The 17,130-nt window shown below is 33.8% G+C and overlaps 1 protein-coding gene and 1 long non-coding RNA gene across 3 annotated transcripts in view; one reads left to right on the top strand and one right to left on the bottom strand.

Moving 5' to 3' along the window:
• The window catches only part of LOC135215236 (uncharacterized), a 526,566-nt gene that overhangs the window by 305,704 nt on the left and 203,732 nt on the right, over positions 1–17,130 (bottom strand). The gene's annotated exons all lie outside the window — the stretch shown is intronic.
• The window catches only part of LOC135215233 (mucin-2-like), a 47,326-nt gene that overhangs the window by 10,469 nt on the left and 19,727 nt on the right, over positions 1–17,130 (top strand). For both annotated transcript variants that reach the window (XM_064249740.1, XM_064249741.1), the window contains exons 5-8: positions 704–851; positions 1,182–1,305; positions 1,440–3,339; positions 4,030–4,207. In XM_064249740.1, coding sequence (XP_064105810.1) covers positions 704–851; positions 1,182–1,305; positions 1,440–3,339; positions 4,030–4,207 — 2,350 coding nt within the window. The remainder of the gene's footprint in view (positions 1–703; positions 852–1,181; positions 1,306–1,439; positions 3,340–4,029; positions 4,208–17,130) is intronic.

Below are 17,130 nucleotides of genomic sequence, written 5' to 3'. Positions count from 1 at the left end.
AGTATACGTACAATTAACACTGATGATTACCCACTGTTTCGAAATGGTCCCAGGTAAATTATGCCACATGAACCCTGAAATGCTTGGTAACTTTGTCATGCATTTCCGTTGTAGCTTCTTGTAGCTGTCATGTTCTGTGGATTAAGTTCGGTGGTTCTCTCTACAAAAGGAACTGATTTTACATAAAGTAATTGAAAATAATTTCAATATAGCAACAGCAGGAAAATGGTACGGTTCTAATTGAATGGTTCCAAGATGAGGCCAGAACTATTTCAGACGGTGGATTAAACACCGTAGATCTGCTTGGAACCCTTTTCGGCATAGGAACTTGACTCTATACGATAATCTCTCTCTCTCTCTCGTGCAGTTATTTATCGAGAGCTAGTCACCGACGAGCAGTTGGGAAAATGGCATACATTTGGCAACTACACCTACGCATACAAGTTCTCATGGCAAGGATTGCCTGGCTTAGAAGAATATAATCACGCTGTATCTTCGCATTTGATAGAAACCGAAATTTTCCCTTTCATTCATATAAACTGTAACTAGATATGTTATTTTAAAGTTATGTCAAACTTTCATAATTATGTCAGATCTGGTGACCATAGATTCTTAGCGTTCTTCTTTCTAAGCATTTTTAGTCGTACGAACAGTTTGGCGGCTTAAGTTTCTATCCTACTAACTTTTCGTTCTTCCTTTGCAGGATCACAATATCCTTTACGAGTTGAACGTGAGCGTGTCCTGCCCCAAACCTGATTTCGTACAAGAATCCCATTTTATGAGGATCCCCGTCAATGACAACTTCAGTGAAAAGCTTTTGCCCTATTTTAATGATGCCTTCCATTTCATTGGTAAGTCGTGATACTTTGTGTTTTCATTGACTGTAATGAAGAAGTTGTCTGTATAACTTGGTTTTTCTCGCAAAACAGTGGCTTAGTTGATGTCCCATCGCTGATATTGATGCTCATAGGTTTTATTAGTCCCCAAATTGATCTGTTTGCTCTTTTTATTCACAAAGGGCCATTAGGATCTTTGGTACTGTGAGACATGTCAATTTCATTCCCATGTATACCATGAGACTATCCTACTAGAAAAAAAAATACAAGTAAATACAACATCATGAACTGGAACTCTGTGTAAATCCATACACTTTTCTTGACTCTTAATTCTCTTTATATCAGATAAGGTTCGTGAATCTGGCGGATGTGTTTTGGTACATTGTCTCGCTGGCATCTCAAGATCAGCTACTGTTGCAATTGCATATGTCATGAAACATTTACGACTTCCCTTCGATGAAGCATACATGTAAGTATTCTTTATTTTTCCATTGATATATGAGTCTGGGTTGTTGGTATATTTTTAAAAAATGACTGATGGGTAATATTTTGCAGCTTATCTGTTATCTGGGTAACTCCTTGTTCTTCCCATGTTCTTTCCAGGTATGTAAAAACTCGTCGGCCAACGATATCTCCAAATATTAACTTTGTGGGACAACTAGCAGAGCTGGACCGACAACTCAAGCGAGATGCGAGTCCACGTGACCCTTCCTCTGCCCCAGTTCTTTTTCGTACTCATGAGTCTCTCCTCTCCTCTTCTGGCACATCTACCACCATATCTTCGTCGTCTGCTTTTACTTCATCCATTCTTGAAAGACATGCTTGCGCTGGCCTTCAGAGCATGCCTAAATCTCTGAGTTTAAATCTGAAGACGACTCTTGAAGCTGTCCCAGCCTCCCCATCATCAACTCCCCATAGTCCTGATATGTCACCTTCCACAGCTCTGGCGAGACTTAGTTTCGCTTCAGCATTAGACGAGCTCCATGATGATGGATTACCTGCTACACCTAAGTGTCCCTCACCAGTGACGCCTTTAACTTGTCTACCTCCTTCACCAACAACAGCAGCCATTATCAGGGATGCAACAAATTCCCCAATATTCTCTTTCAAAAAATATGGTTCATCCTCGTCACCTTCATCTCCTGCCTTCAACTCTTTCTTTAAGAGTAAAGAAATATCTAGTCGGACTAGTAGTGACCACAGACGTGAGGCTAATATTTCTTCTATAAAAGAAAGCTTTACATCTAGTGATAGTGTTAATAGTACAAGTGGGTCAACCAATAATTATTATAGTAGTGCCACAATTAACATTGGTGCATCTGAGGCTGGGAGAGGGGTGAAAAGAGAGGAAGTGGTGAGAGGAGATTCAAAAGTTACTCCCACAATTTCATCTGTGACTAGACAAGGGAGAGAGAGGGAAGGAAGACAGGTCTCTGTTTGCATTATTGATGTTAAAAGAGAGGCATCACCAGTCAAATATGTCCGCAGTGAGCCTTTGGTTGTGCGGGAAACTCAGGTCATTGCTACACCTTGTCATACAAAACCTGAAGTAAGGTCAGTTTTAGAAGTTCAAGTGGAAGGTGGAAGACAAAAAGAAGAACACTTTGCAATACCAGAGGAGGCAAGAAAGACAGTAGAATGTAAGACTTCTGTTGATGATTCATGGAAACAAAAGGAAAAATCTAATGCTCTCCCTGAATCTGCAGTGAAGTGTGAAATACGTCGACCTGTAGATGAAGCGCCTAGACCTCGTGAGGTTATTGTACCTATACAAGTGGCAGGGTCTCACGAAGGCCGTCCAAGAGTTTTAGAACTTAGCGTTCCTCTTAATCAACAACAACAGAAGTCACATATTCAACATCCTATCCCAGCAACTGCAGCATGTTCAAATACAATACCTTCAAGTGGTGTCTGGTTACCAGGTAGTCCACGTGAAGCATCTATGGCTGAACCAGGAGGAGCAACTCCTAATTCACCAAGTTCTGGGGTACAACAGAGCGATTCAGGTATTATAATTGAAGAAGGTTCTAGAGAACTTCCCCCAAGTCCTCAGCGTCTACCTAGATGTTATTCCTCCAGCGAAACTCATCTCAACACACGACGCCTACTAGAGCATCGTAATCCAGACTTTACTACAAGAAAATGCTCTAGTTATGACGAAGTTGGAAGAGCCTGGCCTCAAAACATAACAGTACATACTCAAAAGAACCAACAGAATGTTAATAAGGAAGGCAGCACATGGTTGTGTCCATGGGAACTGGCTCGCAGTGACAGCGTTTCCACCAGTGGCTTTGGTTCAGAAATTTCTGATACTGATCTACTTCATGACGATGCTCAGTCAACAACAACACAAGATGATGCACTTGGGCCTTATGATGCTGTGTTTGCTGATGTATTTCCCGGGGATCAGACGGCACAAAGGCAGCAGCAACCCACTACACCAAAAACTCCACGGCCTGCAAGCCTTCCAGGAGTTACAGGCACATACTTCTCACACTTTGAGGTAGAGTTTCATAGCCATGCTTATACGTATACAATTAATGCAGTGTTTGTTCATACGCATGTACTGCCTTATAGTGTAACTTTTGCTAATTGTTTAGGTATTTCTTCTCATGGTCGAGAACTCTGTTTAAGGTACTACTTAATTAGACTATTTAGAAAATAGTCATTGAGTATTCATTTGACAATTAAACATTCAGTTAGTTAATGGTAGTTGTACATGTTTTAAATAAAATAAATTTAGTTGTAAAGGAATGAACTGAATAGGAAATAAAGAACTTGCATCAGTATCCAATTTGAATAACCGTTACGTCACTTGAGTGATAACCATGGCTTTATCATTTTAAAGTTCGTTATCTTGACATGTACCAAATGTGATAGCTACTGTTGTAAGATGGTCATCCACTGTAATAATCGTATTAGTCATCGTAATAAAGCTGCTGTTAACTAAGATGAGATAAAGGAGAAACAAAATGAGGTAGACTCAGTCAAAATAAATAACCTTAGCCAATATGTCAATATACGTGGTACGTGTTATTTTTTCTTTGGTGCAATTTATGTTTCTCACCTTATGGAAACTATAAATCACAACATTGTGCTTTTTTCACTTTAGTAATTATCAGTTTAATCTGAATATGCATATGAAAAGATATGTCCAAACTCCTGGTGTCATGGTATTATGTATGTGTTTCAGAGGAGCACTGACCCTAACCTGGACATGGGTGTTGATATGGGTACTACTGTAGAGTTACGTCGAGGAGGACGCGGACGCATGGGCATAGAGAAAAAGGATTCAGGATACTACTCATTCCTGACCGAGCATCCTCCTGTTAGCCCACGCACTATGGGGGAGGGTGTCCGCCATACCACAAGTAAGGTTTTATTATTTGCTAAAAGCTAAGCTTTTTGAAGCCCCCTTTTTTGCATAGCTCACACCTTTGCTTTGTTCACATACTGTATTTGGTTTTGTTGAGTTTAAATGGAAATCAAAGATGAGTCTTGTGAGCTGTATTATTGTGCCCTTAGTTTATGCAGTAAAGCACTGTGTGGTATACATAAACAATACGGTAGACTTCACGCTCACAACCCCAAACCTCAGTGCTCTATTTTATTGCTTCCTTTGTGCTTGTTTCACATGGAAATGTTTCTGTGCCTTGCTCCACATTGGTTTAGTAGTCAAACTACCTGCAGGTTTAAATTCAGTATTAATAAACTGGCCAGCCTAGAGATATTCTTTCACTTAATGAAAACCTAAATGACAAGTACTAAGACAGTCACTGGGAGGTGAGACCTTGTTGCCTGACATATTATCTGGACTGTATTGGAAATTGAAATTTTGATGTACATTCTGAAAGTGTAACCACTAGCAAACCCACTCTAGGTATACATAAGGAGAAATTTTGTCTTTCATGAATTATATTTGCCAACTAATTATGTGGAGCAGTTTTCATTTTAGTGGAATATGAAGTTCAACCATGTTATATTTGAAATTAGTGCTAATTACATGGATAGTATTATTATTATTATTATTATTATTATTATTATTATTATTATTATTATTATTGATTGGAGAAACAAATCCACAGTTATGTAAATGTAGATATATTTAGATTAATAAGGGGAACCGGACAGATTCCCGAAATCTATCCTTAAAGTTTTAAATTTAAATATATGTACATTTACATAACTGTGGATTTGTTTCTCCATTTGAAGACTCGTGCTACTATGAGGATTTTATTGTTATTATTATTATTATTATTATTATTATTATTATTATTATTATTATCATCATCATCATCACATCATCATCCTCCTCCCAAAAAGGGTACATAATATCACTGGTAATGGTACAGTATTAATGTTACCATTATATATTATCAAAATTCTTTAAAAATAAAATGCTCTCCAAATGTAAAGCTGTACGTACAATGGAACTTTAGGTAAAAAATTATTAAATTATAATATTATATGCATTTTCCTCTTTAAGGATTAAGGAAATATTTTTTAAATCAACCTTGTAACTACACAGATTTATTGCATAGTTCATCATCTGGTACAAAGTACTATTAGATATGGTTCTAAAGATTTAATTACATCAGAGATAATTTACATCTTCATAATTTTATCATTCTAAATGTAACTTACTAAGAAAGCTCCCACAAAATGGATACTAATTGTTTTGTATTTATGTGTACTTTTTGCTTGGGTGAATAAGCAAGTTGATAGCACAGCAAAGATTTTATCCATTTGTAACAAACTGAAATTGCTGCTAATATCTGTGAAGAACTTTTTAATAATTATGGAGAATGAAATAAATGGAGCACATGCCTTTTGTATCCAGAGGAAACAAGTAAATTGGAAAAGAATATGTGTAGACTTTTTTTTTCTTTTTTAGTGTTTATCACCCATATGGTGCATCATATTCTTAGACTGTGACAATCCTCAACAACTTTATATCAAATAAGCTTAGGGACTTTCTTCTTTCTTGTCAGTACATATTTTCAGATATTTTTTGGGAAACATTTGATTTGCATGTAATTCTCATATTTTTGTAGTGAGGTATATACTAAGCCGCCCGCTTTGTTATTCTGTATTCCCCCTGGTCATTTTCTCTTGGCAACACAGTGTTAAGTATAGTTTCCATGCCGCAAAATACAATACACAGGCAAACTATATTTTATATCTCTTCTGCATAACAAGAAGCTCTGGATCACTGAGATTACTCAGCAGATACCACATTCAGTCAGAGATCATCTTTATCTGGGTTTATCTGAAGAATATTGTGGCTTCAGACTTCAGACATGCTGCTGTGACAATGCCTGATTTCAGCAAGGTATCTTGCTTGCATTCTATATCTATGATTATTATTATCTCCTTTTGCACCATGGTATGGTTTCAGTACCAGTTTCTTAACATTCCATGACTTGGTTACTGTTTACTATTCAAGTTTTTATCTACTGGGTTTGCACTCATCTTGGCTTGTTTATTCATGTATGTTCATTCCCATTCATTTCTTGTGAATGATATTTCTGAATAATATAAAGCTTTATTGGGATGTTTGTCATATTGTTTGAACATTTGAGACTGTAGACAGAAATATTTTTCCTTGATCTTCATAGTGCTTCTGTTCCTTGTCTTATCCCTCATAAAACTGGCACTTGCATAATCATTTCAGATTTTTCTTGCTAATAACGAATACGCATTCTCATTGCCTGGAAGGCTGTAAGGAAGACACTCTTTCAATTTGAAATTACCATACGTTATGCCTGTGTTATGCTGTCAGCAAACTTTTCGGCCTAAAATTTCATTTAGTTGTGTATTGCATTTTTTGTGATATATCTTTATTTTTGCTTTGATCCTTTCATAATTTACTACTGTTTGTACAGTAAGTGCAAAAATAATTATGTTTATCATATGTATGACGATTATTCATACAAACTATTTTAATTTTTACCTGTGCAATAATTCATTTTTGGATGCATAGTTACCCTTCATTTGCTTGAAACCAAAAAATAAACATTTGAATTTCTGTATCCATTAATATTCCAGTGTTAGTAATTAAAATATGTGCCAATACATTAGCCACATTCAAAAGCAATTTTTTCTATTTCAAGTGTTGTCAGTTATGTCAAAGGGGAGTATAATCATTTCAGAGGGAAATTATATCATAGGGATGTAATAAGCTTCAAGAGATGTGATTACACTTTATAAGGGAACTTGGAAAATCAGAGGAAAAGTCAGATAGAAACTATGATGGCAAAGGGTATTGCTGCCAATACGTACTGCATATGAAAGCAAAAATCAACTTAGTTAATTAAAAGACATCTCAAAAAATGTAAACATTATTTTGAAGGGGGAATTGTACAAATCATAGCTTTGACATCCAGAATCTCACCAAGATATGATGGGGGATGTTTATTTCAAATTCAATATAGGTATATGGATCAAAAGTTAATAATAATCTAATTCTATTGAATCTTTAGTGATGAAAAGCACTGTCATGTATTGGGCTTAAAATCCGTTAAAATCCGTAAGGAAAATGCTTAAAGTCTCAAGATATTGTTTAAGCTCTAACTGGCTTATAGGATATGCTATATGGATAAATGTTAAGAGTGGTCACAGGCCATCAGTCATATACTACTGCAGTATAGCAGTGGTGTCATATAGCTTAGCAGCGATCATAATCATATAGGTAATTAGGTTATTGGGTATTAGTCATTTATTGGTCAAGACTGTCAATTTAGATAATCTACAAACTTTAAAGTAATGGATGTTTTACTTGTTAATTTCCTGTAAAAAAACAAAACAGTGATAAGTAATTGCTTGGAATTCAGTGTCTTCTATATATCCCACAAACTTCAGTACGGTGAACACCCCTGTATTCACGCACTCCGCATTCACGGGCCCACGTATTTGCGGATTTCTCTTTAGAACATAAATATGTACCCATTATTCGCAGAAAATTCGCCTGTTTGCGGTATTTTTCTATGAGAAATACCCACAAATTCATGTTTTTTTATCAATTTCATCATAAAATGCATTTTCTGGGCGGTGACCTGTGTCGCCCAGTGAAACCCACCCTCTATTTCCACACCCTATCAGGCCCAAGCTTGGGTGCTATCAACAGGAATGATAAACAAAGCGCTAGTTGTAGCAATCTATTTTTGTGATAAAACTACATATTGAAAAACCAGGTATAAACAGTTTTAGTGGGGTTTTCTTTAGTTTTAATTAACAAAATGGGCAGTTTTAAGTGTTTTTTTTATAGGGGTTTCAATTATTCGTGTGGGGGGGGGGGGGGTCTGGTATGCATCCCCTGCAAATACGAGGGAACACTGTACAGGTGTATACTACAGATATACAGAATGTACTTTATGAAAAACCATTGATTCCTGATTTGTGCATTTTGGTGTAATTTTTGCATAGTTTTATGAAACATCAAATATTTTGCTGGAATGATTCCTTAAAGACTGAATTTTTATACGATTAATGTGATTAAGGTAATATGGAACTGATTTTAAAGGATCCATTTCTAGTAACACGTAAATCTCACAGTTAATTAGGTAATACAGTATCGTGCCTATTTACCTAGGTATTTCCTAGAAAGCGACAAAGAAAAGGTTTTTGCATAGGTTTTGAAGCTTTTGGAGTTATTGCTAATTTGGTTTATAGGAAAAAAATAGTAGCATACAGTATTATGTCTGTATAAATTAATTTATTCCCCTCTATTTTATTCCTGACAATTTAGATAGTTTTGGAGGTATAATATTAATATTCTTCTGCCTGTGGAGAACCTTGACCATTGTTGAGATTTTCAAATATATGTTGATAATATAAATAAAGTATAATCTTGAGAGTAGTTCTGTTACTTATGAGACAACAATTTTGGCTCCGATTGTCTTGCCAAACCTGTTTGAGTATATGTACTTTGGTTCAAATCACAGAATTGAATATAACCCTTATTTTCCTCTAAACACTAATTGTTTTAGACCTATCTTGGAAATTCATGTGCCTTTTATGGTAAATAAAATTCCCAGCAATTTAAGCATACATAAGTCTGAAGATTCAGCTATATAGTACTTCATTTAGTGTTGCTAAAATGAGATTTTTTCAGTGCAAGAATTCAGTAAACCAAATCATTCTGTAGTATACATAATTCAGTTTGTATCAAACTACGGATTTTTAAGCTTATTTCTTGCCTAACAATTCATTATAATATTTGTTAAAATCTCTGCACTTTGTTACAAATTCTTCATCATTAACAAAGTTCAGGTAATATATTTTTGAACTTAATGTATTTATATAGCTTCTGGTATGTTATTGATTAACTAAATTAGCAAAAGAAAATAACAAGTAGGTAGATATTCAAATGTCCTCTCAATTTCCCCATCCCAATCTAGGAAGCAGCTAAATTACCTGTCATTCTTTCAAGGTAAATGAAGCAAATTGGTACCAGATATAAAGTACTGTAGATGACATGCTAAGTAAAGCCTTTTTAACTACTGCATTGCATAGGAAGTAGATACCCTTCGTTAAAACATCAGTATACTGTATTTTTAAGCATGTTTCATTATTATCGTAGGCATGTATATATGAAACTCAGTACAGTTTAAGGATCCTGCATGTTATTTTTATCTAGGGGGGGAAATACTGTACACTTGAAGTCAAAGGTAATGGCTATGCTAAAATAAAGATGTGGGTACATAAAGTGATTTGGCATTGTTTGTGTGAACCCATAAATTAGACTGTGCTTACTACAATTAAAGTAAATTGTATATATGTACTCTGTTGTATGTACGTTGATGTGAAAGCAAGTGTGCACTGTATTCCAGTGCTATGTGTATGTTAGACCTTAGTTAAATAAAAGATGTCCTTCATTTTACATTATATGAAATATTCTGCAACAGAGGCATGCTGCAATTTCAGTCTGTGGAATGTTACGGATTTTCTTTTTAAATTTTATCATGTATTACTGTATGTCCAACTTTTCTTTTTTTTTATCATACAGTTTGAGTAGTCACTGCAAGCCCCTAGTCATTTTATGTACATAGGGAATGTACAGTGTAACATTAAAGAATTGAAATTTTATGCTACCTTCTGTTTCATATGTTGGGCCCACTCAAAAATTAATCCCAAGAATTTTTAATTTGACTTATGATATAGATATTTCCATTTATTTCTTATTTTTAATTCATTTTTCATATTATTGTAGAACATGGTGATGTTTAGCCAGTCCCTAACCTTCTAAGTAACTTCCTGTTAGACGATCAAGTGAACTCTTCACTGTTTATGCGTAAATTATTTTTACTCACAGAGAACATCTGAAAATGCATATATGTAAATGTTGAGCTTTTTGGTCAGTAACAGCTTAACTACCACTTAAAAATTGGATTTAACTGTACAATATAAACTATTATATCTTCACACCTATGGGTTTAACATCTGACGAGACAGATCGATAGTAAATATACAGTAAATATATAAGGAAAGTATGTTATTTAAATTATATTATTTTCTTGTGATACGATGGACCTTACTGAACTATTATCATTGCATTTACTTGTACATCATAAAAATGAGTGATATAGTATGTGTTACTGTGTAATGTGGTACTGCAGCTGGTGTGTATGTGTTTCAGACCATAGATAAAACTCCTACATTATTCATGCAGAAAAATAATTTTAGCTATCGTAAAGGAAATATGAATTTTTTATTAACTATATCTTTGAGAAAGGGGCCCTTGAACTTACAACAAAGGCAAATTTTATATCTTTTCTATTCTGATATGCTCATTTGGTTTTCAATTTCCATACCAACGTGACTGAGGAATGTAAGAAAAATTTAGAATGATTGCACAGAGACTAACCACACTACTTAAAACTTCTTGTCAAACACACACACACAGATATATATATATTATATATATAATATATATATATATTATTATATATATATATAATATATATATACACACAATATAATATATATATTATATATATATATATATCTAATATATATATATATATATATATATATATATATATATTATATATATACACATACACACACACACATATATATATATGAACATATATATATACGTACTAGTATAGTAAGTACTATATATATATATGTATATATATTGTATATATGTATACATACACACGCACACACAATGGACACCCGTAATCACGTTCTCAAGATTCGCAGGTTTCTCTATGGACCATATGTAACCATTATTGGCTGGAAATTCGCCTATTCGTGGTATTTTTTCACAGAGGATTAATCACTAATTACTGTATTTTCATATCAATTTCATGACTATAAATGCACTTTTTGTTAGTGTTTGAACTAACAAAATGCATTTTTAGAGGGGTCTTAAATATTCACACCTTTTAGTTATGCACAGGGGTGTCTGGTACATAACCCCACGAATACGGGGGTCCACTGTATATATATTATACGTTCATAATATATGTATTTATATTATATATTAATATATTTACACACACACATATATGTAATGTACATTTGTAAACTTGCTGCATTTTAAAAAATCTTTCTAATCTTTATTAACTTTTATAAACATATGACATATAATGAAAAAAGTTATGCCACGGAGGAAAATGAATAACGAGAAATGCCAAGATCCTTCGGTCTTAATGACCCTTTACTAAAGTCTTGCCTTTACTAAAGGGTCTTTAAGACCGAAAGATCTTGGCAGTTCTCGTTTTTCCTTTTCCTCTATGGCATTACCTTTATGTAATATAGCATCATGTTTTATATATTTTCTTATGAAGTTATTCATGACATATATAATATTTATGGGAGTGTCTGGAATGCACATCAACATCCCAGATACTCTCCTATCCTAAATATTATACTATGTGATATGTTTATAAATGAAGATTAGAAAGAACATTTAAAATGCATCAGGTTTTCATAGACATGACAACTCAAAATGTTTCAATTTTATTAAAGGATCAGACAACTTAATACTCTCAGTGCTCTGGAATCTTAATCAGTTTCTACCATTAAATTATAATATTATTTTAATTATCTTTGTGTTCTGAAAAAAGTATTGACTGCAATATCATGTAAGTTGGGGCATGTTTGGAAGGGAAAGTTATCATCTAGGCCAAGGCACAAGATGTAGTTCTTATAGGCATTTTACATTTATAATTTTTTGTTTTTCTAATACGGCTTTTGTTTTTGTAAGGTGCTGTTACTAGTCACCTTTGCCATATTAATTGTAACTGCACATACTTTTGGTTTAAATGTTTTTTTCTTTTTGGCTTTAAGCTGTAGCATTAATAATCATATGAGCAAGGGTTAACTAATGTTCCATTGCCTTATCTGTAATGCAGAATCTTCAGTTATTCACTGATGACCATTGTTGTTTGCAGGCATGATAAGTCTCTTATGACATTCGTCAGAACCTGATCGAGAAGGTAATTGATACCGTTGAGTTGTGGCAGTTTAGTTTAGGAAGCATATAGATGGTTGTCCCTCTTCGAGATTTTGATACAAGAGCATACAAAGATAGATAGACGGATAGAGAGAGAGAGAGAGAGAGGAGAGCAAGAGAGCAAGAGAGAGAGATAGTACTTTTGAATGATGCATTGTAGTAATATGCTTATGTACTGCTACTAGTTTCCATCCAGAATTGGTAACTGTAGTTGGCTGTTGGTGGTGCTCTCTGAAAAGAACTGGACAACTTCACAGTCCTCATGCACTGTCTCATTAACTGAATGGTAGAGGTACCTTAAAATATTCCAGGATTAAGTGACTGCTTAAAGACTGGGGTGACTGTCCTGTTAGTTTTGGCTGGATGCATGCTAGTTTTTGCTCTTTCTAGCCATAGCGTTAATGAAAATCACGAGAAACATAATGATTTCACTGGATAGTTAAATGTGAAACTCGTGCTTTTAATGCCATAGAATGCATAGTATATAATTAGTATGATATTTGTGATACACTGCATGGGATGATAAAGTGTAGTTGCTATTCTAGAGCCAACTTCTTTCAGAAGGTTATCTTGGTCATAGAGCATTAATAGTTAGTGATATATATTGGTGTAGTTAGGATCTCAGTTTTTCTGTCATTTAATTTTTGCTTTTGTTTTTGCTTTTATAAATATATATGTAGTACAAGAATAAATCATTCTTTTATATTGATCATTGGAGTTATGTTTCTTCCAAAAGGAACATACAGTTGTGATAAAGGTTTGGGTAGTTTTTTTGTCTCGTACTAATTTATTCTGGTTTTCATTCAAACTTGGAATAAAATTGAATAAGAGATGCTTCCTGGGTAACAAAGTCATGATACTTATTTTTTTTTAAATAAGTTAGAATTTTATTGACACATGGTACTAGTTCATTAATTGTTTATACTGCATTGAATATAGATATTTTTTCTGAAACAAGTGTAATATGCTTGTAATGTATGATTATTGTTATTATTATTTTGTATTGGAATAAAGATCTGCTATCTGTTAAATCCCTGGCATACTATAATAAATTTTTAATGTATTTCCTGTTAATATTGAATACAATGTTATAAGATACTGTTTAAATTTAGATACTTAACTTTCCTCCTTCGGTGCTTTAGGAGTTCATTTTAGTGCAGTACACCAATCTTAGATGTTAAATGACCCCTGGAGACAAATGGTAATGAAATGTGGTGCTTTCAGGGTTATTTAATGGAAGCAGATTCAGATTTGGGGGCTGCAGACAGTCTTTTGGAGCCCCTCGTCGCTTCAGCTTCTTGTGACCCCAAATGATTGGGTTTACATGGTATATATATATGTGTATATGTATACTGCTGCCTCAGTAAGCAGTGAGAATTGCTGACTATTCTCAGATACCAAACCCTATTTTCAGAAAAATTTGATGATATTTAGTAGGAAAATTTGCTTTCTCTAATCTGCTTTGTACTGTAAATCTTACCGGAATTTCTATTTTAATGTTTGATTATTTTAACTCTCAAGTAAAACACAATGTAACCAGATTTTAAACAAAAATATGGGCACATTTTGCCTAATATCATGCAACCCTTAATCTCTACCTTTACTTGATTAGGAAGGTCTATAGAGAAATCAAGTGTGAAATTTAATGAGCTTATAGGGGCCATATTCATTATGAAATTAAGATATTTACTGGATAAATTTATTTTATAGCCCATCTCTTTTCTTAAATTTATGTTAGGTTTATATACCTAGGCATAATAATTATACCAAGTATAATTACCATCAGCCACAAGACATATTAGGGAAATGTTGCCGAGGAAATATTAAGTTTCTCTAAATTCTGAAACGTAATTTTAGTTTTCTTTACTATACTTGTATTTTTCAGTCAGTTTAATAACAATTCAGATTGATGCATTGTTGCTATAGCATATATCAGCTCACTGTTAGGCCAGGAGTTCTTTCATATGTAAATACAATTTGATAAAAAGAAAGAAACAAAAGCAGAAACAGACCCCCCCCCCCCCCCCCCCCCCCCACCAAATTTTAGTTGTCTAATAAGTAATTTAGGGTAAGATTATGCTCCAGAATTAAAACAAACAAAACTTGCATTTTCGCAATCAGGAACAATCAAACATGAGATTGTAACATTATTTAATGTATTTTAACAAAGGCCAGCCTTTTGAAAAACACTATTTTTTTAGTCAGAATTTATTTATAAACAGAGTCAACACGGAAAAGAACATACAGCAATACGAATAGCTATCCTTTGAGTATGGAAGAAAAAGCATAGCCATTGTTACAAATGCACTTTAAAGATTTGTCTGTGTTGCATACATGTGAGGATGATGCAGATTAGCTCTTCAGCATTGCATAGATGCACCGTTGGTAAATAATCAGAATAAGGGATTTCTTCTAAACGACAATCATTTGCATTAAAAATTAATTTTAATCTGAATGATCACTTTATGGTCATTATCATTCATATACACAAAGCTATTCTTTCAGTGTTTCTTTTTACCATACTAGCTACTTCTTTTCTTGAATTTAGCAAGACCATCTATGCATCTATGTTTCTAATTCAAATTTATTTTTCAGTATTTATTAGCTTCCTCAGCAGTCATTTATGCACATTGCTCCTTGACATCTTTAATATCTGTGTTGTAAACTCATCCCTACAGATACCCTTTTAGTAAATAAAATGTTTCATAAGTCTTATAATAATAAAATTAAATAATGATTCCTAAACTATTGTTATAGACAACCCCCTCAGTAAATGAAGTGAAATTTTCCTCTTACAGCAAAAGCCATGTCATTGATTTCTAGTAGTAATACGAAAGTTCCCACAGCACTCAGACAATGGAAATGTGCAGAAACTCACTGGGTCTTGTTACAGACGTTTTGTGAATCTTGTAAAAAATTAGAAGATAAATGTTCTAATTACATGTACAATATATATTTTTAATATTCCAAAATAGCATAGTACGTACTGCAAGGAATGGATATTATAATTGCACTTTAAAGTGCTTTTCTTATTTTTAGACATTCTTTATTTATTATATTTTGGTGTTATTTACTACATCTTCATGTAAGTTTACCAGAGAAAATTGCAGTGCCATTGTCATGGTAAATTATTCTTTTCTATTTCCTCAAGTCTTATTCAGCTTGGACTTTGTTGCTCAAGGGAAAACTGTTATTGCGGATTCACTGCATGCAGAAGTGAGCTGATGTGAGCTGGTTACTTTAAATATTTTGCAAAAAATAGAATCTTAAACTGATTATGGAAGGTTTGCCAGATAGTAGCACAGTGCTTCACCCTTGCAATGAATGCATCTACCGTATTAGGTTACTATACTCTGTTTTTTTTCAATTGTCCATCCGCCTGTGGTGTTTTTGTATGGTAACACTGCGGCCCGGGCTTTAGATAGTTACATTCAGCGATTATAATAATATCCTATTTCGAATATTAACGGTGTAATTCGCATGCAGTAAATTATTAAAACACTTTTCAGTTGCAAATGTACACCCAGATATCTTTTATTTACCTAAAACTTACAAATAGCGTAACTATCTAAAGCCCGGGACGCTGTATTACCATACAAAAACACCACAGGCGGATGGACAGATGAAAAAAAACAGAGTATAGTACGACTAAATTTCTACACCATTGTCTGTATGGTATGCAACTTTGTTGGTGATATATGTATACAATATAATAATAATGCACACACTTTCGCTTATAATAATATAACAAGTAAAAAGGATGAATTTCAAAAACACTAACTCATATAACTTACAAACAATTATGCCCAGTGATTTTATAAAAACTCAATTTTACTTCAGCATTTGGAGTTATGAATAGTACAGCACTGTATATATTTTTTTTGTAAAAACTAGGGTCACCAGTATCTCTTTTCTAATTTTTATTTTATAGAGTAGCTGCCATTTCTTTAATCTGTTTCATCAATTATACTTAAAAATAGATGGAAATGAGCACTGATTAGTATAAAAAGCACACGTAGTACAGCTAAGTATATTCTCAAACAGTGTACTTGTGTTGCGATATTCTTGAATTGCTTCTGTTTTCTGGGGATTTTGAGTAGTGAAAGAAAACACTAGAATAAACATGTAGAGTTTTACAAAGTACGGTAGACAACAAGGATTTAATATTACATCTTTCAGTAACTACTGTCAAGTTCTGCATAGTACTTATATATAGATATATATATATATATATATATATATATATATATATATATATATATATATATATATATATATATATATATATATATATAGGTGGTCCCCGGTTATCAGCTGCTTCGCTCTATGGCGCTTCAGTTTTATGGCAGTTTTCGAAAATATTCATTAAAAAATGTTTCTTATGGCACCAGATTCGGTTATCGGCGCCATGAGCCACCCATCCGGTATGGCGTGCCATAGCTGTTGTCTGGGGCGCCACAAAGTGAAAATCGCCATCAAGCAAAGCAAGAGTCTAAAGGAGTAAAACATACTTATGGCGCTGAAACACTCATGGCACTCTTATGGTGCCAATAACCGCTTATCGGAGCCATAAGAATGTTTTACTCCCTTAGACTTTCGTGCTTCACTTAATGGCGCCCGGCCAGGAACGGAACACCTGAATAGGGCACTGTAATTGGTGAAAATACCACATATTCCAAATGTAAATTTTGTAAGAGCAGAAATTTTATTCATATTTTAATCACTAAAATTTATGCAGTGGCCACATTAATCATTATTAACACAGATTTTGGTGTCTCCCAGTTAGTTTTGCTCTCCCACCATCGTTACGTTGATCAATTTAAAACT

This window comes from Macrobrachium nipponense, chromosome 5 (assembly GCF_015104395.2).
Source record: "Macrobrachium nipponense isolate FS-2020 chromosome 5, ASM1510439v2, whole genome shotgun sequence".
In the NCBI taxonomy this organism is placed as follows: domain Eukaryota; kingdom Metazoa; phylum Arthropoda; class Malacostraca; order Decapoda; family Palaemonidae; genus Macrobrachium; species Macrobrachium nipponense.
This window is presented reverse-complemented; position numbering and strand designations above follow the sequence as displayed.